This window comes from Moschus berezovskii, chromosome 23, assembly GCF_049115385.1.
Source record: "Moschus berezovskii isolate FMDL1 chromosome 23, NW_MosBer_1.0, whole genome shotgun sequence".
Classification (NCBI taxonomy): Eukaryota; Metazoa; Chordata; class Mammalia; order Artiodactyla; family Moschidae; genus Moschus; species Moschus berezovskii.
The window spans coordinates 2,719,865-2,744,157 of NC_142482.1; the positions used below are offsets into that span (position 1 = coordinate 2,719,865).

A 24,293-nucleotide genomic window follows, 5' to 3' on the forward strand; every position below is an offset into this window, starting at 1 on the left:
GATTTTCTCGAGGATATGGGGGCCAAAAGGATGGTGGGTCTTTCTCTGGCTTTGTGCTCTGAGGAACACTTCTCCCTTTGTTGGTGTGGGTTTATCTTTCCATTTCTCCTGCCTGGTTTATTGTTGTGAGTTTGTTTCTTCCGGCAGAAGAACTCAGCATTTCCCTTGTGCCTGAGGAGTCCCAATTACCACAGCACTGCCTACCTGGAGATTTTGAGTTCATTTGCCAAGAGGCTTCATTTGGCAGATGACATCTTGAAAGGACCTACACTGTCCTTTCAGATACCCAAAGGCTACTTCAAATGACATAGAAACGAGAATTCTAAAGTTTGGTCTTCCAATAGGTGGGGAGTCAGAAAGTCCCCTGGAGAAGGGAAAATCTACCCACTCCAGGATTCTGCTCTAGAGAATTCCACGGACTGTAGAATTCATGGGGATGCCAAGATTCTAACAATACTGAGAGACTGCAACTTTCAACTTCAGTCAGAGGAAAATCCAGTTTCCTTTCATTTCAGTGATTGGCATTGATTGTGGCCTCAAAAGGATGGGAAGAAATGCAGAGAAAAGTAGACTCAGTGTTGTCAGGAGCGGGAGAGAAGAACGGGGAGTGCTTGCCATGAATCTAGGCTTTGCTGGGAAGTGGGGGGAATAGAATGAGGGTGTCTGAATGTAGACAGTGGTGATGCTTACAGAGCATTGTGAAGGCCTCCATATTCCCAGATGGCTTCAAGGAAGGAAAATTTATTGATACATACTTATGAGCAAAATATACATAAAGCCACAAAAAACATAAAAGATGAGAAGAAAGATGCCTAGGAGCCTGATGAAAATCAGCTCAGGGGGAGGAAATTCAATCTCCCCTGGGTGGGGAGAGAGTGGACGGCGTCCACGGGGAACACACAGGGATGGAGGCTGCAGACCCAACCGCACCCTTGGACCAGGTATTTGTCAAAAGGGCTCTGAGTCTATGTCCAGAACTGGGGCCTGTTCTCCCTGCAGGGGAGGGACAGAAATGGTGTGCGTCTGAGTCCTTGGCAGGAGCCAGGGCAGGTTTCCCCTGCCCAGGTGGTCACTCAGGCCCTGATTCGGGTTCTGCCGCCAAAGCCCAAGCAGGTGCAAGTGCACGTGGAGGTGGAGGTTCTGGAAGGTGGGGTAGGACATCAGGGCCTGGGGCTGGGGGTCTTGCAGGCACAGAGATCCAATGTGCTGAGGGTGCTGGCCAGTTCCCGGCTTGCCCCGTGTCTTTGGGTGGGGACGTCTCAGGTCTCGATCTCCCCTCATTGGATCCCTGGGTCCTGCACCTGGAGCTCCCACCTCTGTAGGGACAGGTCTTGTTCGTGGAGGCTGGATGAGTTTGACGGCCAGAGCTAGAGCTTGGGGAAAAGAAGAGTTTGCCACAGGCCAGCCTTGCCATGTGCCTAAGTGGGCATGAAAGCTTCCTTGAGATGCACTAAGAAGGCCCAGCATTGGTGTCTTCTCTGCAGTCTCCAAGATGGGTGGTTTGAGTCCAGCCTTTGGTCCAGGCCCAGCCTCAGCTCTTGAGGACTCATCCCTGTGTGGCTCAGCACCGCCTCCCCACACTCACATGCAGCATCCCCAGCCGCCTCACCTCTGTGCTCTGCTGTGTTGGGTTCCAGGTCCTCCTGCTGCCTCCGAGGCAGAGCTTCTCATCGATCTGGTTTAGAGCTGGCTGTGCTGAGCTCAGTGGCAGCCTGAGACTGGGTACCCGGGTGTGTGCTGGGTGGTGTCTGAGCAGCAGGCCTTGCCCGCTTCCTCTTCATCGCCAGTTCGCCTGAGCCCTCCATGGTCACGCTCACTTGGAGCTTGCACTGGGCCTCCAGGGCAGGGGGTGGTGCTCTAAAACCTCCCTCTTGGAGGTTGATGTGGTGTGCACCTCAGGGGCCACCTCGGGTGGGACGCTATGCAATGATAGTGACCACCAGCCAGCCCTGCTTCAATATTTCTGAGCTGAGCCTGGACAAGATGTCTAAAGTTTCTACCCGTCTGCACTTCTGCTGCCAAAAAGAACAGATACTGGTGTCTGCTCAGTACCCACCGGGTAGGATGGAGACCCCCCATGAGGGTGTGAGGTCAGCCTGGGCACACGGCTCAGCCCGGACGCTCCCCATGCCACCCAGCATGCTCTCCCCTGGGGTGTGGACACAAGCGACCCACGGGCTCCTGACCCACATGCGGCTGGGCTTGCCTGAGGCAGACACACCCCAAGAAACCCCCATCCACACACAAGGAAAGGCCTCAGGCTTCCCCATATGGGATGGGAGAGGTGGCCTGACCTGGCCTGGGTCTCCCCTGTTACCTTTCGGTTCCTTCGGGCAAAGGATCAGAGGCCTCTCTGGGGGCCCTGGGCCAGCGTCGACCGCCTTCCCACACACTCTGCCTGTGAGCTTGCCTGAGGCCCTGGCCTCTGGGCAGGGGCAAACAGCAGAACATCTTGAAAGCAAGCGATCTGGCTGGGGGCTCCTCTCTGCTGGGGAGGCCTGGAAACCCGGGTTTCGGGTTCTGTTGGGTTCTGTTTCCAGGAAGTGATATCATTTCCTGCTTTCGTGGCCAAGGTCCATTCCACAAAGTTCCCCAAGGGAACCTCTGTGTTTCTGGTTGTTCCCCCATGCCCTCAGGACACGTGCAGGCAAATTGACACCCACACAGCACAACCCACAGCCTTGAGGAGACCAGGGTGCAGCCAGGGCCTGAGCTCTGAGGACACAGCTCCTTTCAGCCCAGGTTCCTTCTTCTCAAAAGTGTTGTGGCCCTGGGCAAGCCATGTGCCCCACAGGGTTTCCACAGTCTCTCCATCTGCAGAGTGGGGATCACTCTCCCATTTCCTGCCTAGGTCTGTCAACCTACGAACAGCTCCAGTGCCTGTTCAAACTTTGGGCCGCTCTCACATGGAGCTAGGACACTGAGACTTCCCAATGGACGGATTCCACACAGGGCTGACCTAGCAGAGAATGGGGCAGAATCAGGCCTAGATGGGCTCTGGGACCTTCCAAGATGAAGTCCACTTCCTGCCTATTTCTTGACCCCAGCATGGGGAGGACCGGAAGGTAATATTCAGACATCGCCGCCTCTGATATCAACATTCCTCGTCCTGCTCAAATGTCGAACTCTGCCTCGAGGGGTGGTGGAGCCTGCCCCAACAGTAGCTCCCCGCATACTTGTTTTTGAGTCTCATCATCTCGGGTCATTTTCCCCCTTTCAGGCGGAATTGGCACTGTTACTTTTCCCAAACTCAAGAGAGATTCATGCAAATACTGTGAAATCGATTCATTTACTCTCTCCATTGTTCAGTCTCTCTCCCTCGTTCCCTCTCTTTCTTGACCTTTCCAAATTCAGTCTGTCTCTTCCTCTCTGTGTTTCTCCTCTGGATGCTTGCATGCCTGAGAAATGCATGTACGCATGTATATTGTTGACCTTCAGTTCAGTTCAGTTCAGTTCAGTCGCTTATTCGTGTCCGACTCTTAGCAACCCCATGAACCACAGCACGCCAGGCCTCCCTGTCCATCACCAACTCACACAGTTCACTCAAACTCATGTCCATCGAGTCGGTAATGCCATCCAGCCACCTCATTCTCTGTCGTCCCCGTCTCCTCCTTCCCCCAATCTCTCCCAGCATCAGAGTCTTTTCCAGTGAGTCAACTCGTCGCATGAGGTGGCCAAAGTGTTGGAGTTTCAGCTTTAGCATAAGTCCTTCCAATGAACACCCAGGATTGATCTCCTCTAGAATGGACTGGTTGGATCTCCCTGCAGTCCAAGGGAATCTCAAGAGTCTTCTCCAGCACCACAGTTCAAAAGCATCAATTCTTCGGCGATCAGCTTTCTTCACAGTTCAACTCTCACATCCATACGTGACCACGGGAAAAACCATAGCCTTGACTAGAAGGACCTTGGTTGGCAAAGTAATGTCTCTGCTTTTTAATATGCTATCTAGGCTGGTCATAACTTTCTTTCCAAGGAGTAAGCGTCTTTTAATTTCATGGCTGCAATCAGCATCCGCAGTGATTTTGGAGCCCAAAAAATAAAGTCTGACACTGTTTCGACTGTTTCTCCATCTATTTCCCAAGAAGTGATGGGACCAGATGCCATGATCTTCGTTTTCTGAATGTTAAACTTCAAGACAACTTTTTCACTCTCCTCTTTCACTTTCATCAATAAACCTTTGAGTTCCTCTTCACTTTCTGCCATAAGGGTGGTGTCATCTGCATATCTGAGTTTATTGATATTTCTCCCAGCAATCTTGATTCCAGCTTGTGCTTCTTCCAGCCCAGCATTCCTCATGACGTACTCTGCATAGAAGTTAAATAAGCTGGGTGACAATATATAACATTGACGTATTCCTTTTCCTATTTGGAACCAGTCTGTTGTTCCATGTCCAGTTCTAACTGTTGCTTCCTGACCTGCATACAGGTTTCTCCAGAGGCAGGTCAGGTGGCCTGGAATTCCCATCTCTTTCAGAATGTTCCACAGTTTATTGTGATCCACACAGTCAAAGGCCTTGGCATAGTCAATGAAACAGAAATAGATGTATTCCTGGAACTCTCTTGCTTTCTCCATAATCCAGCGTCCCTTGGAGAAGGGAAAAGCTACCAACTCCAGGATTCTGGCCTAGAGAATTCCATGGAATGTAGAATTCATGGGGATGCCAAGACTCTAACAATACTGAGAGACTATAACTTTCACCTTCAGTCAGACCAAAATCCAGTTTCCTCTCATTTTAGTGATGGGCAATGATTGGGGACCCCGAAACGATGGGAAGAAATGCAGAGAGAAGTAGACTCAATGTTTTTAGGTGGGGGAGAGAGGAACGGGGAGTGCTTGCCATGAATCCAGGCTTTGCTGGGAAGTGGGAGGGGGATAGAATGAGTGTTTCAGAATGTAGACAGTGGTGATGCTTACACAGCATTGTGAAGGCCTCCATCTTCCCAAATGGCATCAAAGAAGGAAAATTTTTGGCACACACTTCTGAGCAAAGTATACAGAAAGCCATAAAAGACATAAAAGGTGAGAAGAAAGATACCGAGAAGCCTGATGAAAATCAGCTCAGGGGAAGGGAAGTCAATCTCCCCTGGGTGGAGAGGGAGTGGACGGTGTCCACGGGGAACACACAGGGATGGAGACTGCAGAGCCAACCGTGCCCCTGGACGATGTGTTTGCTGAAAGGGCTCTGGAAGTCTGTCCAGAACAGGGACCTGTTCTCCCTGTAGGGGTGGGACAGTCATGGTAGGCATCTGAGTCTTTGGCAGCAGCCAGGGCAGGCTGCCCTTGTGCAGGTGGTCACTCAGGACCTGACTCGGGTTCTGCTGCCAAGTCCAAGCAGGTGCATGTACACGTGAAGGTGGAGGTTCTGGAAGGCATGGTGAGACATCGGGGCCTGGGGCTGGGAGTCGTGCAGGTACAGAGTTCCGATGTGCTCAAGGGACTGTAAAGTACCCGGTTCACCAAGTAGCTTTGGGAGTGTTGTCTTAGGTCTCGATCTACCCTCATTGGATCCCTGCGTCCTGCACCTGGTGCTCCCACCTCTGTAGGGACGGGTCTTGTACGTAAAGGCTGGTTGAGTTTCATGGCCAGAGCTAGAGCTGGGAGAGAAGAAGAGTTTGCCAAATGCCAGGCTTGCCATGAGCCTAAGGGGACATGAAGGCTTCCTAGAGATTCGCTAAGAAGGCTCTGCTTCGGAGTCTTCTCTGCAGTCTCCAAGATGGGTGGTGTGAGGCCAGCCTTTGGTCCAGGCTCAGCCCCACTCTGGGGGACTCCTCCCTGTGTGGCTAAGCACCGCCTCCCCACACTCACATGCAGCAGCCCCAGGAGCCTCAACTCTGTGCTCTGCACTGCTGGGCTCCAGGCTCTCCTGCTGCCTCCAAGGAAGGGCTTCTCGGAGTTCTGGTTCAGAGCCGGGTGTGCTGAGCTCCGTGGCAGCCTGAGACTGGGCCCCGGAGTGTGTGCTTGTTGGTGTCTGTGCAGCAGGCCTTGCCTGCTTCCTCTTCTTCGCCAGTTTGGCTGAACCCTCCGTGGCCACGCTCACCTGGAGCCTGTACTGTGCTTCCTGGGCAGGGGGCTGGTGCTCTGAACCCTCCCTCAGGGTGGTGGTAGGGGTGTTCCCCTCAGGGGCCACTTCGGGTGTGACGCTGTACAATGACAGTGACCATCAGCAGCACTCCTTCGATATTTCTGAGCTGTGCCTGGCCAGGATGTCTGCTGCCTCTGCCCATCTGCCCTTCTGCTCCCAGAAAGCGCAAAGACGAGTGTCTGCTCAGATACGCAATCGGGAGGACAGAGATACCCCTGAGGGAGTGAGGTCAGCCTGGGCAGCCATCTCTGCCCGGATGCTTCCCATGCCACCAGCCTGCTCTCCCCTGTGGTGTGGACAAAAGCGACCCACGAGCTCCTGACCAATATGCGGCTGAGCTTGCTTAAGGCAGACACACCCCGAGAAACCCCCACCAACACACAGGCAAAGGCCTCAGGCTTCCCCATGTGGGACGGGAGAGGTGGCCGGACCTGGCCTGGGCCTCCCTGTTACCTTTCTGTTCCTTAGGACAAAGGGCCAGAGGCCTCTCCGGGGTCCCTGAACCAGCGTCATCCACGTTCCCACATTCTCTTCCTGTGAGTTCGCCTGAGGCCCCGGCCTCTGGGCAGGGGCAAACAACAGAACATCTTGAAAGCAAGTGATCTGGCTGGGGACTCCTCTCCACTGAGGAGGCCTGGATACCAGGGTTGCCAGTTCTGTTGGGTTCTGTTGCCAGGAAGTGACATCATTTCCTGGTTCATGGCCGAGGTCACTTCTACAAAGCTCCCCAAGGGAACCTCTGAGTTTCTGGCTGTTTCCCCAAGCCCTTAGGCCATGTGCAAGCACAGTGACACACACAGCCCACTCCACAGCATTGGGGAGACCTGAGTGCAGCCAGGGCCTGAGCTCTGAGGACACAGCTGCTTTCAGCCCAGGCTCCTTCTCAGAAGTGAAGTAACCCTTGGCAAGGCATGTGCCCTGCAGGTTTTCCCCACTCTCTCCATCTGCAGAGTGGGGGGTCACTCTCCCATTTCCTGCCTAGGTCTGTCAGCCTACGAACAGCTCCAGTGCCTGTTCAAACATTGGGCCGCTATCACATGGAGCTTGGACACTGAGACTTCCCAAAGGATGGATTCCACACAGGGCTGACCTAGCACAGAATGGGGCAGAATCAGGCCTGGATGGGCTTTGGGACCTGGGAAAAGGCAGTCCCCTTTCTGCCTATTTCTTGACCCCTGCATTTGGAGGACCGGAAAGTCATATTCAGACATCACCCCCTCTGATATCAACCTTCCGAATCCTCCTCAATTGCCCCACTCGGGCTCAAAGGCTGGGGGAGTCTGCCCCAACAATGGCTCCCCGCATCCTTGTCCTTGAGTCTCAACATCTTGAGTCATTTTCCCCCTTGGGGAAAAAGCACAGTCATTGTTTCCAACCACAAGAGAGATTCATGCAAATTCTATGAAATCGAATCATTTCCTCTCTCCATTGTTAAGTCTCTCTCCCTCGTTCCCTCTCTCTCTTGACCTTTCCAAATTCAGTCTGTCTCTTCCTTTCTGTGTCTTTTCGCTGGATGCTCGCATGCATGTGAATGCATGGACGCATGTATGTTGTTGAACTTGTTTGAGGTTTTAGGGTTTCGTGTCGAGTGAGTTAAAGCTTTGTCGTTGGATTTGGTGTTATGGGAAGGGATAGGTCTGGGGTTTGTTCTGGGAGACGCGTAGGACCCCATTCTCCGATATTCTGCTTGCTAATATTCTTTTTTGTTCAGTTTGTTACCATTTTGATTTGTGAATGCTCAGCTTTTCTGATGCAAATCTGTTCAAGTGGATGGAAGCCCGTGGGTGTCCTTTGGTTTACTGTTTCCTTGACTTGAAGGGACCCAATTTTCTTCCCCCCACACACACACATGTTGAGAAGTCCATGGCATGCAGGAGCCTATGGCCCATGCTTATTACCAGGAGTTTCATCACTTCAGGTTTGGCGTTGATGTGTTTCACTTTATCTGACGTGTTCTGAGACCAAAAGCCAATGTGATTGTTCAGATGGAACCATCTCCAATTCCCACGGTCTTTCATTGCAGAGGCTCTTGTTCCCATTCATATCGCCTCCCCTCCTTTGGCGTCAAGGAATTGACCATAGAAGTTTGGGTTTATGTCTGGACCCTCAATTCGTTTCCATGGATCTGGTTCTGCGTGTTTGATTTCTTCCCAATACCATGCTGTGCTGATGATCCTAGTGTGATAGTCTAATTGGCTATCAAGCAGACTGCTATGTCCATTTCAGGGCTTTGTGGCAGATTGCATTGACTCTTTTGACTCCTTTGTGTTTCCATAGACATTTTGGAATTCATTGGTTATAATGCCCTGAGAACAGCCGTTGGTTTTTTTTTTTTTTTATTGGAGGCTAATTATTTTACAATATTATATTGGTTGGTTTTGCCATACATTGACATGAATCCGCCTCGGGTGTACATGAGGTCCCTCTCCCGAACCCCCCTCCCACCTCCCTCCTCCCTTTATTTTCCCTCTGGGTCATACGAGCCCTGAACATCCTGTAACGTGCCTCGACCCTAAACTGGTGATTCGTTTCACATAAGATAATATACATGTTTCAATGCCATTCTCCCAAACCATCCCATCCTCACCCTCCCCCACAGAATCCCTACGACTGTTTTATACATCTGTTTCTCTTTTGCTGTCTCGTATACGGGGTTATCATTTGCATCTTTCTAAATTCTATATATATGGGTTAGTATATTGTATTGGTGTTTTTCTTTCTGGCTTACTTCACACTGTATAATATGCTCCAATTTCATCCACCTTATTAGAACTGATTCAAATGCATTCTTTTTAACGGCTGAGTAATACTCCATTGTGTATATGTACCAAAGCTTTATTATCCATTCGTCTGCAGATGGACATATAGGTTGCTTCCATGTCCTGGCTATTGTAAACAGTGCTGCGATGAACATTGGAGTACATGTGTCTCTTTCAATTCTGGTTTCCTCGGTGTGTATGCCCAGGAGTGTGATTGCTGGATCATATGGCATTTCTATTTCCAGTTTTTTGATGAATCTCCACACTGTTCTCCATAGTGGCTGTACTAGTTTGCATTCCAAACAACAGTGTAAGAAGGTTCCCTTTTTTCCACAACTTCTCTAGCATTTATTGCATGTAGACTTTTGTATAGCAGCCATTCTGACTGGTGTGAAATGGTGTCCCATTGTGGTTTTGATTTGCATTTCTCTGATTATGAGAGATGTTGAGCATTTTTTCATGTGTTTGTTAGCCATCTTTATGAATTCTTTAGAGAAATGTCTGTTTAGTTCTTTGGCCCATTTTTTGATTGGCTCATTTATTTTTCTGGAATTGAGCTGCAGGAGCTGCTTGTATATTTTGGAGATTAATCCTTTATCAGTTGTTTCATTTGCTATTATTTTCCCCCATTCTGAAGGCTGTCTTTTCCCCTTGCTTATAGTTTCCTTTGCTGTGCAGAAGCTTTTGATTTTAATTAGGTCCCATTTGTTTATTTTTGCTTTTCTTTCCAATATTCTGGGAGGTGGGTCTTGGAGGACCCTGCTGTGATTTATGTCAGAGAGTGTTTCGCCTATATTCTCCTCTAGGAGTTTTATAGTTTTTGGTTTTATGTTTATCTCTCTAGTCTATTTTGAGTTTATTTTGGTATATGGTGTTAGGAAGTATTCTAGTTTTATTCTTTTACAAGTGGCTGACCAGTTTTCCCAGAACCACTTGTTAAAGAGACTGTCTTTTCTCCATTTTATATTCTTGCCTCCTTTGTCAAAGATAAGGTATCCATAGGTGTGTGGATTTATCGCTGGGCTTTCTATTTTGTTCCATTGATCTATGTTTCTGTATTTATGCCCATACCATACTGTCTTTATGACTGTGGCTTTGTAGTAGAGCCTGAAGTCAGGCAGGCTAATTACCCCAGTTACATTTTTCTTCCTCAAGATTGTTTTGGCTATTCGAGGTTTTTTGTATGTCCATACAAATTGTGAGATTATTTGTTCTAGTTCTATGAAAAATATCGTTGGTAGCTGGACAGGGATTGCATTGAATATGTAAGTTACTTTAGATATTATACTCATTTTAACAATATTTATTCTTCCAATACATGAACATGGTATATTTCTCTTTCTATTAGTGTACTCTTTGGTTATGTTCACTAGTGTTTTATAGTTTTCTGTGTACAAGTCTTTTGTTTCCTTAGGTAAATACATTCTTAAGTATTTAAATCTTTTCTTTGCAACAGAGAATGGAATAGTTTCCTTAATTTCTAATTCTATTTTCTCATTATTAGTGTAAAGGAATGCAAGTGATTTCTGTGTGTTGACTTTATATCCTGCATCTTTACTGTATTCATTGATTAACTCTAGTAGTTTTCTGGTAGATTCTTTAGGGTTTTCTGTGTAGAAGATCACGTCATCAGCGAACAGTGAAAGTTTTACTTCTTCTTTTCCAATTTGTATTCCTTTTATGTCTTTTTCTGCTCTGATTGCTGTAGCCAAAACTTCCAGAACTATGTTGAATAGTAGTGGTGCGAATGGGCACCCTTGTCTGATTCCTGACATTAGGGGAAATGCTTTCAGTTTTTCACCGTTGAGGATAACGTTTTCTGTGGGTTTGTCATATATAGCTTTTATTATATTGAGATATGTCCCTTTTATTCCCACTTTCTGGAGGGTTTTTATCATAAATGGATGCTGTATTTTGTGAAAGGCTTTCTCTGCATCTATTGAAATAATCATATGATTTTAGTTTTCAGTTTGTTAATGTGGTGTATTACGTTGATTGATTTGTGGATATTGAAGAATCCTTGCATTCCTGGGATAAGCCCACTTGGTCATGATGTATGATCTTCTGACTGTGTTGTTGGATTCTGATTGCTAGAATTTTGTTAAGGATTTTTGCATCTATGTTCATCAGTGATATTGGCCTGTAGTTTTCTTTCTTTGTGGGATCTTTACGAGGTTTTGGGATTAGGGTGATGGTGGCCTCATAGAATGAGTTTGGAAATTTCCCTTCCTCAGTAATTTTCTGAAAGAGTTTGAGTAGAATAGGTGTTAGCTCTTCTCTAAATTTTTGATAGAACTCTGCCGTGAAGCCGTCTGGACCAGGGCTTTTGTTTGCTGGAAGATTTTTTATTATAGCCTCTAGTTCCGAGCTTGTGATGGGTCTGTTCAGATTTTCTATTTCTTCCTGGTTCAGTTTTGTAAAGTTGTACTTTTCTTGGAATTTGTCAATTTCTTCCAGGGTATTCAATTTATTGCCATATAATTGCTGATAGTATTCTCTAATAATCCTTTATCTGTGTATCCGTTGTTATTTTGAGAGGAATAGCGTGCGATCTCTGGACTGCCCCAAGTTGGGGGCCGGGGGGAGGGGGAAGTGACATTTTCTTACCTGGAGAAATTCTTCTGATACTGGAGCACAGTTTATTTTCCATTGGATTGGTGGGCTTCACATTCTTTCATCCATCTCTTGTAGTTCTCTTAGAAGAGGGGCTTCCCTCCTTGGTTAGATGGACCCCTAGCTATTGCCTTTCAGGAAATGTCACTGTCGATGGGGTTGATACTTGCCATCTCCTTCTAAGCATTTGCTGTTAGTATGAGAAATGCCAATGATTTCTCTTCCCCTTCCTCACTGTCCATCTCTCTGAGCCTCCAGGTTGAACAGGCCTAGTCCAGGGTCCCACGGCTATTGGGGAGTGCAGCTCGACTGTGTTTCTCAGGCCTTCATTGTTGGGCATCATTCGGTATACTCTCCATGTCCCTTCCTTCGCCTGGTTTTCCTGCAGACCTCTCCTTCAATCTTGTGTTCATGTCATTTGTGTATTAGGAGCCAAATTCTGCCTACGTTCCGTGTATGCAAACAGTTGTCTTCCCGCTTGGGATATGTTGTTTGTGTTTTTCAGACGGTCTTTCCCAGAGCCCAAATCTTGGATTTGACAAAGTTCACTGTGTTCCCTGGTTACTCTTTGTGTAGTGCCTTTTGGTATTGTGTGTGAAAACTCAGAGCTCATGTCTAATGTCGGCTCCATTTCCTTCTGGATTTGTGAACCATTTTGCATGGAACGTATGTCTAGGAATCATTTGAAGTGCATTTGTTGAGAGGTGTTAATTTTCCATGGACATGCATGCCATCCCCTCTGGTTTCCAATGTGTCACTCCTAAACTCTTTTGGAGACCTTCTCGGAAAGATGGGTGTTTTTCAGCTTGCATTTCCACAGTTGAATGGATTCAGCAGCTCTAGAAGCAAGGACACTTTGTCCAGTGAAAGGGGGAGTCAGGTGCGGCCTCCCTTTCAGCACCGATCCCCAAGTCTGGTTGAGAGGGCTCTGATCTTCCATCATTGAGCCAGAAGCCACAGGCATCCTTGTGTGCCCTTGGACGTGAGCGGCTTAAGGGAGTTTCGTCTGCGCAGGCACCAAGCAAGCCTGCGGCTTTGGACCACCAGAGGTGAGCATCTCAGTAGACAGGATCAACCGTGCAAGAAGTGGAATGGGATCCACCTTGAGGGTGGGCACTGATCGCCAAGAGATGTTCCAGTGGGACGTTGATGGGTCCAGCACATTTTTCTGGCAGAGAGTGAGACAGATGTCTATGGGCTCTGCTGGCCCTCCATTCCCCCTTGTGGTCCCGAAGGCTGGTTGACACCAACCTGAGCACCTAGCTCTGAGATTATGAGAACCGCCACCTGCACTGTGTTTCCCTTTGCCCACGTGTCCATGCGAAGCATCAGGCCATCTCTGAGCTATACTAGCCATGTGCATTGCCTCACATTGGACTTGCACATGTTTCTTCTGTTTCTTTCCCGATCACTGATTTTCTCGTGCATGTGGGGGCTACGAGGATGGTGGATCTGGCCTTGTGTTCTGTGGAACACTTCTCCCTTTGTTGGTATTGGTTTATCATTCCATTTCTCCTGCCTGGTTTATTGTTGTGAGTTTGTTTGTGCCAGCGGAAGAACTCAGCATTTCCCTTGTGCCTGAGGTGTTCCACTTACAACAGCATTGCCTACATGTATATTCTGAGCACAATTGCTGAGATGGCTTCGTTTGGCAGATAACATCTTGAGAAGACCTACATGGTCCTTTCAGATACCCAAAGGCTACGTCAAATGACATAGGGACCAGAATTCTCCAGTTTTGTCTTCCAATATGTGGGGAGTCAGAACAATCCACTGAGAAGGGAAAAGCTACCGACTCCAGGATTCTGACCTAGAGAATTGCATGGATTGTAGAATTCATGGGGATGCCAAGACTCTAACAATGCCGAGAGACTATAACATTCACCTTCAGTCAGAGCAAAATCAAGTTTCCTTTTATTTCAGTGATTGGCATTGATTGGGGACCTCGAAAGGATGGGAAGAAATGCAGAGAGAAGTAGGCTCAATGTTGTTAGGCGGGGAGAGAAGAACGGGGAGTGCTTGCCATGAATCCAGGCTTTGCTGGGAACTGGGGGGGATAGAATGAGGGTGTCCAAATGTAGACAGTGGTGATGTTTACACAGCATTGTGAAGGCCTCCATATTCCCAAATGGCATCAAGGAAGGAAAATTTATTGACACACATTTGTGAGCAAAACATACAGAAAGCCATAAAAGACGAAAAGAAAGATGCCTAGGAGCCTGATGAAAATCAGCTCAGGGGAATGTAAGTCAATCTCCCTTGGGTGGGGAGCGAGTGGAGGGCTGCCACGGACAACAGGCAGGGATGCAGGCTGCAGAGTCAACCGCGTCCCTGGACGAGGTTTTTGATGAAAGGGCTCTGGGTCGCCGTCCAGAGCATGGGCCTGTTCTCCCTGCAGGGGTGGGACAGGCATGTTGGGCGTCTGAGTCCTTGGCAGGAGACACGGCAGGCTGCTCCTCTGCAGGTGGTCACTCAGGCCCTGACCTGGGTTCTGCTGCCAAAGCCCGAGCAGGTGTAAGTTCACGTGGAGGTGGAGCTTCTGGAAAACGGAGTGGGACATCGGAGCCTGGGGCTCTGGTTCGTGCAGGCACAGAGTTCGGACGTGCTGACGGTGCTAGCCAGTACCCGGCTCGCCCCATTTCTTTGGGAGGGGACGTCTCAGGTCTCAATCTCCCCTCAGTGGATCCCTGGGTGCTGCACCTGGAGTTCCAACCTCTGTAGGGACTCCTTTTGGACGTGGAGGCTGGCTGAGTTTGACGGTCAGAGCTAGAGTTGGTGGAGAAGAAGAGTTTGCCACAGGACAGCCTTGCCATGTGCCTAAGTGGGTACGAAAGCTTCCTAGAGATTCTATAAGAAGGCCTAGCATTGGAGTCTTCTCTGCAGTCTCCAAAATGTGTGGTGTGAGGCCAGCCATTGGTCCCGGACCAGCCCCATCTCTGGGGGACACCTCCCTGTGTGGCTCAGTACTACCTCCCCACACTCACATGCAGCAGCCACAAATGCCTTTTCTATTTGCTCTGCCCTCCTGGGTTCCAGGTCCTACTGCTACCTCTAAGGCAGGGCTTCTCAGAGCTCTGGGTCAGGGCAGGCTCTGCTGAGTTCCGTGGCAGCCTGAGACTGGGCCCCGGGGTGCGTGCTGGGTGGTGTCTGTGTAGCAGGCCTGGCCTGCTCCGTCTTCATTGCCAGTTGGGCTGAGCCCTCCGTGGCCACGCTCACCTGGAGCCTGGACTGGGCCTCCCGGGCAAGGGGCTGGTGCTCTAAGCCCTCCCTCTGGGAGGTGGATGGGGTGTGCCCCTCAGGGGCCACCTCCCGTGGGATGCTCTGCAATGATAGAGACCATCAGCCAGCCCTGCTTTGATATTTGTGAGTTGAGACTGGCCAGTATGGCTGCTGCTTCTGCCGGTCTGCCCTTCTGCTCCCAGAAGGAGCAGCGACAAAGATATGCTGAGATACCCACCCAGGAGGACGGAGACACACCCGAGGGCGTGAGGTCAGCCTGGTCCACCAGCTCTGACTGGACGCTCCTCATGACAGGCAGCCTGTTCTCTGCTGGGGTGTGGACACAAGCAGTCAAAGGGCTCCAAACCCACATGTAGCTGGGCTTGCTTGAGTCAGACACAAGCAGAGAAAACCCCTTCCACACAGGGAAAGGCCTCAGGCTTCTCCGGGTGGGATGGGAGAAGTGGCAGGACTCTGTATGCATACACTGAGCTTAGGCAGGATTTAGCTGTTAATACACAAATGACATGAACACAAAGGAGCCTGAAGGAGAGGTCTGAAGGGACACCAGGCGAAGAAAGGGACGCGGAGAGTACACCAAATGATGCCCAGAACTGAGGGTCTGATCCACAGAGTCTAGGTGCACTCCCCGATGCCCGTGGGTCCCTGGACTAGGCCTGTCCTACCTGGAGGCTCAGAGAGATGGACAGTGAGGAAGAGGAAGAGAAATACTTGACATTTCTAACACTCACAGCAAACGCTTAGAAGACGGCAATTATCAACCCCACCGAAGGTTACATTCCCTGAAAGGCAATAGCTAGGAGACCATCTAAGCCAGGAGGGGAGCCCCTATTCTCTGAGAACTGCAAGAGATGGATAAAAGGAGGTGAATCCCACAAATCCAATGGAAAATAGCTGTGCTCAAGGATCAGAAGAATTCCTCCTGGTAAGATGATATCAATTCCCCCTCCCCCGCACCCCCACCGTGGGGCAATCCAGAGGATCCATTCTATTTCTCTCAAAATACCAATGGCTTTTCTCAGGGCATTATAACCTAAGAATCCAAAATGTCTATGGAAACACAAAGGAGTCAAAAGAGTCAATGCAATCTGCCGTAAAGCTCTGAAATGGACATAGCAGGCTGACTGATAGCCAATTAGACTCTCAGACTAGGATCATCAGGACAGCATAGTACTGGGAAGAAATCAAACACACAGAACCAGATCCATGGAATGGATTTGAGGTTCCAGATGTAAACCCAAGCTTCTACGGTCAATTCATTGACGCCAAAGGAGGGGAGGTGATACGAATGGGAAAAAGAACCTCTGCAAGGAAAGGCCGTGGGAATTGGAGATGGTACCATCTGAACAATCATATTCTCTTTTGGTCTCAGAACACGTCAGATTCAGTGAAACTCATCAATGCAAAGCCTGAAGTGATGAAACTCTTGGAAATAAGCACGGGCCATAGGCGCCTTAATGTCAGGGACTTCTCAACACGTGTGTGGGGGTGGAAGAAAATTGGGTCTCTTCAAGTCAAGGAAACAGTAAACCAAAAGACACCCACCAGCTTTCATCCACTTGAACAGCTTTGCAACAGAAAAGCTAAGAATTTGCTAATCAAAATGGTAACAAACTGAACAAATAGAATATTAGCAAGCAGAATATCGGAGAAGGGGTTCCTACGTAAAAGAGACTGAGAACTCACACCACTAAGTCTCCCAGAATAAAACCCAGATCTAGCCCTTCCCCTAACACCAATTCCAACCCCAAACCTTAAACTCACTCTACACGAAACACTAAAGCCTCACCCTAGGTCAACAGTTTACATGCTTACATACATTCACATGCATTCAAGCATCCACAGGAGAGACACAGAGAGGAAGACAGACTGAATTTGGAAAGGTCAGGAGAGAAACGGAACGTGGAAGAGAGACTGAACCAGGGAGAGAGGAAATGAGTCGATTTCACAGAATTTGCATGAATCTCTCTTGAGGTTGGAAACATTGACAGTGCGTATTCCCCCTGCAAGTGGTAAAATGACACAAGATGATGAGATTCAAAGACAAGGATGCAGGGAGCCACTGTTTAGGCAGACTCCCCCAGTCCTCGAATCTGAGTGGGACACTTGAGTAGGAAAAAGAAGGTTGATATCAGAGGATGCGATGTCTGAATATAACCTTCCGGTACTCCCAATGCGGGGGTCAAGAAATAGGCAGGAAGCGGACTGTCTTTTCCCAGGTCCCAGAGCCCATCCAGGCCTGATTCTGCCCCATTCTGTGCTAGGTCAGCCCTGTGTGAAATCTGTCCTTTGGGAAGTCTCAGTGTCCAAGCTCCATGTGATAGAGGCCCAAAGTATGAACAGGAACTGCAGTTGTTCGTAGGCTGACAAACCTAGGCAGCAGATGGGAGAGTGTTCCCCACTCTGAAGATCAAGAGACTGGGTTACCCTGCGGAGCACATGCCTTGCCCAGGGCCACATCATTTCTGAGAAGAAGGATCCTGGGCCGAAAACATCTGTGTCCTCAGAGCTCAGGCCCTGGCTGCACCCAGGTCTCCCCAATGCTGTGGGGTGGGCTGTGTGGTTTCACTGTGCCTGCATGTGGTCTAAGGACGTGGGGGAACAGCCAGAAACCCAGATGTTCCTTTGGGGAGCATGTGGAAGGGTCCTCGACCACGAACCAGGAAATGATGTCACTTCCTGGCAACAGAACCCAACAGAACCCACAAACCGGGTATCCAGTCCTCCCCAGCGGAGAGGAGCCACCAGCCAGATGGTTTGCTGTCAAGATGTTCTGCTGCTTGCCCTTGCCCAGATGATGCCAGGACCTCAGTCGAGCTCACAGGCAGACTGTGTGGGCACACGGTTGACAGTGGCTCAGTCCCCCCTCACCCCCGAGAGTCCTCTAGCCCTTTGCCCAAAGGAACAGAAAGGTAACAGGGGAGCCCCAGGCCAGGTCCGGCCACATCTCCTGTCCCACCCGGGGAAGCCTGAGGCCTTTTGCTGTGTGTGGATGGGGGTTTTTCGGGGTGTGTCTGCCTCAAGCAAGCCCAACCGCATGTGGGTCAGGAGACCATGGGTCGCTTGTGTCCACACCCCAGGGGAGAGAAGACTGGGTGGCATGGGGAGTGTCCAGGCAGAGCCGCGTGCCCAGGCTGACCTCACACCCTCAGGGGTGTCTCTGTCCTCCCGGGTGGGTAGCTGAGCAGATCTTTGTCTTTGCTCTTTCTGTGAGCAGAAGGGCAGACAGGCAGAGGCAGCAGCCATCCTGGCCAGCCTCAGCCCAGAAATATAGAAGCAGGGCTGGCTGATGGTCACTATCATTGCAGAGCGTCCCACCCGAGTTGGCCCCTGAGGGGCACACCCCATCCACCTCCCAGAAGGAGGGCTCAGAGCACTAGCCACCTGCCCGGGAGGCCCAGTGCAGGCTCTAAGTGAGCGTGGCCAAGGAGGGCTCAGCCCAATTGAAGATGAAGACGGAACGGGCAAGGCCTGCTACCCAGACACCACCCAGCATGCACCCCGGGGCCCAGTCTCAGGCTGCCACAGAGCTCCACAGAGCCGGCCCTGACCCAGAGCTCTGAGAAGCCCTGCACCTGAGGTAGCAGGAGGACCTGAAACCAAGAACGGCATAGCACAGACGTGAGGCGGCTGGGACTGCTGAACATGAGTGTAGGGATTCAGTGCTAAGCCACACAGGTAGGAGTCCCCCAGAGCTGGGGCTTGGCCTGGACCATAGGCTAGCCTCACACCACCCATCTTGGAGACTACAGAGAAGACTCCGATGCTGGGCCTTCTTAGCGAATCTCTAGGAAGCTTTCGTGCCCACTTAGGCACATGGCAAGGCTGGCCTGTGGCAAACTTTTCTTCTCCCCCAGCTCTAGCTCTGGCCGTCAAACTCAGCGAGCCTCCATCTCCAACACCTGTCCCTACAGAGGTGGGAGCTCCAGGTGCAGGAACCAGGGATCCACTGAGGTGGTTTCGAGACCTGAGACGTACACTCCCAAAGACATGTGGCCAACCGGGTATTGGCAGGCACACTCAGCACATCGGATATCTGTGCCTGCACGACCCACAGCCCCAGGACCCGATGTCCCACCCCGTTACCAGATCCTCCACCTCAACGTGCACTTACACCTGCTCGGGCATTGGTGGCAGAACCTGAGTCGGGGTCTGAGTGACCACCTGCACAAGGGCAGCCTGCCCTGGCTCCTGCCAAGGACTCAGACACCCACCATGACGGTCCCACCCCTGCAGGGAGAAAAGACCCCTGCTCTGGACAGAGACCCAGAGCCCGTTCAGAAAACAACTCGTCCAGGGGCGCGTTTGGCTCTACAGGCTCCATCCCTGTGTGTTCCCTGTAGATGCCGTCCAATCCCTCCCCACCCAGGGGAGACTGACTTCCTTTCCCCTGAGCTGATTTTCATCAGGCTCCTAGGCATCTTTCTTCTCATCTTTTATGTCTTTTATGGCTTTCTGTATATTTTGCTCACAAGTGTGTGTCAATAAATTTTCCTTCCTAGATGCCATTTGGGAATATATAGGCCTTCACAATGCTCTGTAAACATCACCACTGTCTACATTCGAACACCCTCACTCTATCACCCCACCCACTTCCCAGCAAAGCCTGGATTCATGGCAAGCACTGCCCATGCCTCTCTCCCCCGCCTGACAACATTGAGTCTACTTCTTTCTGCATTTCTTCCCATCCTTTCGGGGTCCCCAACCAATGCAATCACTGAAATGAAAGGAAACTGGATTTTCCTGTGACTGAAGGTGAACGTTATAGTCTGTCAGTATTGTTAGAGTCTTGACATGCCCATGAATTCTACAGTGCATGGAATTCTCTAGGCCAGAATCCTGGAGTGGGTAGCTTTTCCCTTCTCCGGGGGATTGTTCTGAGTCCCCACATATTGGAAGACCAAACTGGAGAATTCTGGTTTCTATGTCATTTGAAGGAGCCTTTCAGTATATGAAAGGACAGTGTAGGTCCTTTCAAGATGTCATCTGCCCATCGAAGCCCTCTCGATAACTGTTCAGAATCTCCAGGTAGGCAGTGCTGTTGTAAGTGGGACACCTCAGACACAAGGAAATGCTGAGTTCTTCTCCTGGCTCAAACAAACTCACAACAATAAACCAGGCAGGAGAAATGGAAAGATAAATCCACACCAACAAAGGGAAAACTCTTCCTCAGAACACAAGGCCAGGAAACGACCCACCATCCTTGTGGTCCCCACATGCTCGAGAAAATGTATGATCGGGAAGGAAACAGAAGAAACATATGCAGGTCCAATGAGAGACAATGGACATGGCTAGGGTAGCTCAGAGACAGCCTGATGCTTTGCGTGGACATGCGGTCAAAAGGAAACACAGGGCAGGTGGCAGTGGTCATCATCTAGAGCTAGGTGCTCATCATGGTGACAACCAGCCTTCGGGGCCACAAGTGGGAGTGGAGGGCCTAACAGAGCCCATAGACATCTCTCTCGCTATCTGGAGGAAGAGTGTGCCGGACCCATCAAAGTCTCATAGGAGCATCTATTGACGATCTGTGCCCACCCTCAGGGTGGATCCCACTCTACTTCTGGCACAGTGGCCCCTGTCTTCTGAGATGCTTACCTCTGGTGGTCCGAAGCCACAGACCTGCTGGGCACCTGCTGAGGGGGGGCGATATGAATGGGAACAAGAGCCTCTGCAACAGAAAGCTGTGGGTTTTGGAGATGGTTGCATCTGAATAATCACATTGGCTTTTGGTCTCATAACACCTCAGATTCAGTGAAACAAATCAACGCAAGGCCTGAAGTGATGAAACTCCTGGAAATAAGCACGGGCCATAGGTTCCTTAATGTCAGGGACTTCACGACATGTTTGTGGTGGCGGAAGCAAAATTGTGTCTCTTCAAGTCAAGGAAACAGGAAACCAAACAACATCAACTAGCTTCCATCCAATTGAACAGCTTTGAAACAGAAAAGCTTAGCATTCACAAATCAAAATGGTAACAAACTGAACACAAAGGAATATTTGCAAGCAGAATATAGAAGAAGGGTTTCCTAAGTAAAAAAGACAAGAACTCACACGACTAAGTCTCACAGAACAAACCCCAGACCTATCCCTTCCCCTAACCTCAACTCCATCCCCAAACCTTTACCTCACTGGAAAGGAAACCTTGAAGCCTCTCTCTAGGTCAACAATGTACATGCTTACATTCATTCACAGGCACGCAAGCATCCACAGCAGAGACACAGAAAGGAAGAGACAGAATGAATTTGAAAAGTTCAAGAAAGACAGAAGGAGGGAGAGAGACTGAACAATGGAGAATGGAAATGAGTCGATTCCACAAAATTTGCATGAATCTCTCTTGAGTTTTGAAACAATGACAATGCCTATTCCCCCTGCAAAGGGGAAAATGACCCAAGTTGATGAGGCTCAAAGACAAGGATGCGGGGAGCCACTTTTGGGGCAGCCTCCCTCACCCCTCGAAGATGAGTGGGACACTTGAGCAGGAGGATGAAAGTTGATATCCGAGGGAGCGATGGCTGAATGTGACCTTCCGGTCCTCCCAATGAGGGGGTCAAGAATTAGGAAGGAAGGGGACTGCCTTTTCCCAGGTCCCAGAGCCCATCTAGGCCTGATTCTGCCCCATTCTGTGCTAGGTCAGCCCTTGTTTGTGCCGGCGGAAGAACTCAGACTTTCCCTTATGCCTGCAGTTTCCCACTGAAACAGCACTGCCTACCTGGAGATTCTGAGCACATTTGCCGAGAGGGCTTCGTTTGGCAGATGACTTCTTGAAAGGACCTACACGGTCCTTTCTGATACCCAAAGGCTACTTCAAATGAAATAGAAACCAGAATAATCCAGTTTTGTCTTCCAACATATGGGGAATCAGAACAATTACCTGGAAAAGGGAAAAGCTACCCACTCCAGGATTCTGGCCTAGAGAATTCCATGGACTGTAGAATTCATGGGAATGCCAAGACTCGAACGATACTGAGAGACTATAACTTTCACCTTCAGTCAGACCAAAATAAAGTTTCCTATCTTTTCAGTAATTGGCATTGACTGGGGACCCCGAAAGAATGGGAAGAAATGCAGAAAGAAATAGACTCAATGTTGTCAGGCGGGGGAGAGAGGAACGGGCAGTACTTGCTATGAAACCAGGCTTTGCTGTGAAGTTGGGGAGGGGGGAATGAGGGTGTCCGAATGTAGACAGTGGTGATCCTTACTCAGCATTGAAGGCCTCCATATTCCCAATGGCATCAAGGAAGGAAAATTTATTGACACACACTTGTGAGCAAAATATACACAAAGCCATAAAAGACACAAAATTTGAGAAGAAAGATTCCGAGAAACCTGATGAAAATGAGCTCAGGGGAAGGGAAGTCAATCTCCCCTGGTCGGGGAGGGAGTGGACGGCGTCCCTGCGGAACACACAGGGATGGTGGCTGCAGAGCCAACTGCACCCCTGGATAAGGTATTTGCTGAACGGGCTCTGGACCTCTGTCCAGAGCAGGGGCCTGTTCTCCCTGCAGGGGTTGGACAGTCATGGTGGTCATCTGAGTCCTGGGCAGGAGCCAGGACAGGCTCCCTCTGTGCAGGTGGTCAATCAGTCCCTGACTTTAGTCCTGCCGCCAAAGCCCGAGCAGGTGCAAGTGCCTGTGGAGGTAGAGGCTCTGGAAGGCGTGGTGCGACATCAGGGCCTGGGGCTGGGCGTCATGCATGCAGAGGTCCGATGTGCTGAGGGTGCTGGCCAGTACATGGCTGGCCCCATTTCTTTGGGTGGGGACGTCTCAGGTCTCGATCTCCCCTCAGTGGATCCCTGGGTCCTGCACTTGGAGTTCCCACCTCTGTAGGGACAAGTCTTAGACAGGGAGGCTGGCTGAGTTTGACGGCCAGAGCTAGAGCTGGGGGAGAAGAAAAGTTTGCCACAGGCCAGCCTTGCCATGTGCCTAAGTGGGCACGAAAGCCTCCTAGAGATTCTCTAAGAAGGCCCAGGATCGGAGTTTTCTCTGCAGTCTCCAAGATGGGTAGTTTGAGGCCAGCCTTTGGTCCAAGTCCAGCCCCAGCTCTGTAGGACTCCTCCCTGTGTGGCTCAGCACCGCCTCCCCACACTCACATGCAGAAGCCCAGCCGCCTCACCTCTGAGCTCTGCCGTGCTGGGCCCCAGGTCCTACTGTTGCCTCTGAGGCAGGGGTTCTTGGAGCTCTGTGTCAGAGCCAGCTGTGTTGAGCTCCGTGACAGCCTTAGACTGGGCCCCGGTTTGTGAGCTGGGTGGTGTCTCACAGCAGGACTTGACCGCCTCCTCTTCATTGCCAGTTGGGCTGAGGCCTCCGTGGCCATGCTCACCTAGAACCTGCACTGGGCCTCCTGGTAACGGGGTGGTGCTCTGAACCCTACCTCTGGGAGGTGCATGTGGTGTGACCCTCAGAGGCCACCTCGGGTGGGACGCTATGCAATGATAGTGACCATCAGCCAGCCCTGCTTCGATATTTCTGAGCTGAGCCTGGATAGGATATCTAATGTTTCTGCCCGTCTGCCCTTCTGCTCTCAGAAAGAACAGAGATAAATGCCTGCTGAGATACCCACCAGGGAGGATGGAGACCCCCCCCGCCAAGGGCTTGAGGTCAGGCTGGGCACACGGCTCTGCCTGGACGCTCACCATACCACCAAGCGTGCTCTCCCCTGGGGTTTGGACACAAGCGGTCCACGGGCTCCTGACCCACGTGTGGCTGGGCATGCTTGAGGCAGACACAGCCTGAGAAACCCCCATCCACACACAGCGAAATGCCTCAGGCTTCCACGGGTGGGATGGGAGAGGTGGGCAGACCCGGCCTGGGGCTCCCCTGTTACCTTTCTATTCCTTCGGGCAAAGAGCCAGAGGACACTCGGAGGGGCCCTGGGCCAGCGTCGACTGCCTTCCCACACTTTCTGCCTGTGAGCTAGCCTGAGGACCCGACCTCTGTGCAGGGGCAAATAGCAGAACATCTTGACAGCAAGCGATCTGGCTGGGGGCTCCTCTCCGCTGGGGAGGCCTAGATACACGGGTTGTGGGTTCTGTTGGGTTCTGTTGCCAGGAAATGACATCATTTCCTGGTTCGTGGCCTAGGTCCCTTCCACAAAGTTCCCCAAGGGAACCTCTGGGTTTCTGGCTGTTCTCCCATGCCCTTATGCCACGTGCAGGCACAGTGACACACATTCAGCCCATCCCACAGCCTTTGGGAGACCTGGGTGCAGCCAGGGTCTGAGCTCTGAGGACACAGCTGCTTTCAGCCCAGGTTCCCTCTTCTCAGAAGTGATGTGGTCCTGGGCAAGACATGTGCCCCCCTTGGTTTCCCCAGTCTCTCCATCTGCAGAGTGGGGGTCACTCTTCCATCTCCTCCCTAGGCCTGTCATCCTACAAACAGCTCCAGTGCCTGTTCAGACTTTCGGCTGCTATCACATGGAACTTAGACACTGAGACTTCCCAAAGGACGGATTCAACACAGGGCTGACCTAGCACAGAATGGGCAGAATCAGGCCTGGATGGGCTCTGGGACCTGGGAAAAGTCAGTCCCCTTTCTGCCTATTTCTTGACCCCTGCATTGGGAGGACCGGAAAATCATATTCACACATCGCGACCTCTGATA

General features: G+C 50.5%; 1 protein-coding gene across 1 annotated transcript; it reads right to left on the bottom strand.

The window, feature by feature from the left end:
* Positions 1 to 948: 948 nt before the first annotated feature.
* LOC148774089 (uncharacterized) lies at positions 949 to 23,754 on the bottom strand. The gene is made up of 5 exons (XM_088831524.1): positions 23,518 to 23,754; positions 14,671 to 14,775; positions 5,871 to 6,037; positions 1,610 to 1,650; positions 949 to 1,373 (listed from the first exon to the last, which is right to left on the bottom strand). The coding sequence occupies exons 1-5, from the start codon at positions 23,752 to 23,754 to the stop codon at positions 949 to 951; spliced, it is 975 nt and encodes a 324-aa protein (XP_088687650.1).
* Positions 23,755 to 24,293: the final 539 nt, after the last annotated feature.

Bases quoted from the DNA above. Each gene is read 5' to 3' on its own strand.
- LOC148774089 (XM_088831524.1), bottom strand. From the start codon at position 23,754: ATGATGTCATTTCCTGGCAACAGAACCCAACAGAACCCACAACCCGTG. The intron at 1,651-5,870 runs GCAGCAGGAGAG...TCTGCCTCGGAG, and splicing joins CGAGAAGCCCTTCCTTGGAG to GCAGCAGGAGGACCTGGAAC. The intron at 1,374-1,609 runs GTGAGGCGGCTG...CTTTTCCCCAAG, and splicing joins CAACACAGCAGAGCACAGAG to CTCTAGCTCTGGCCGTCAAA.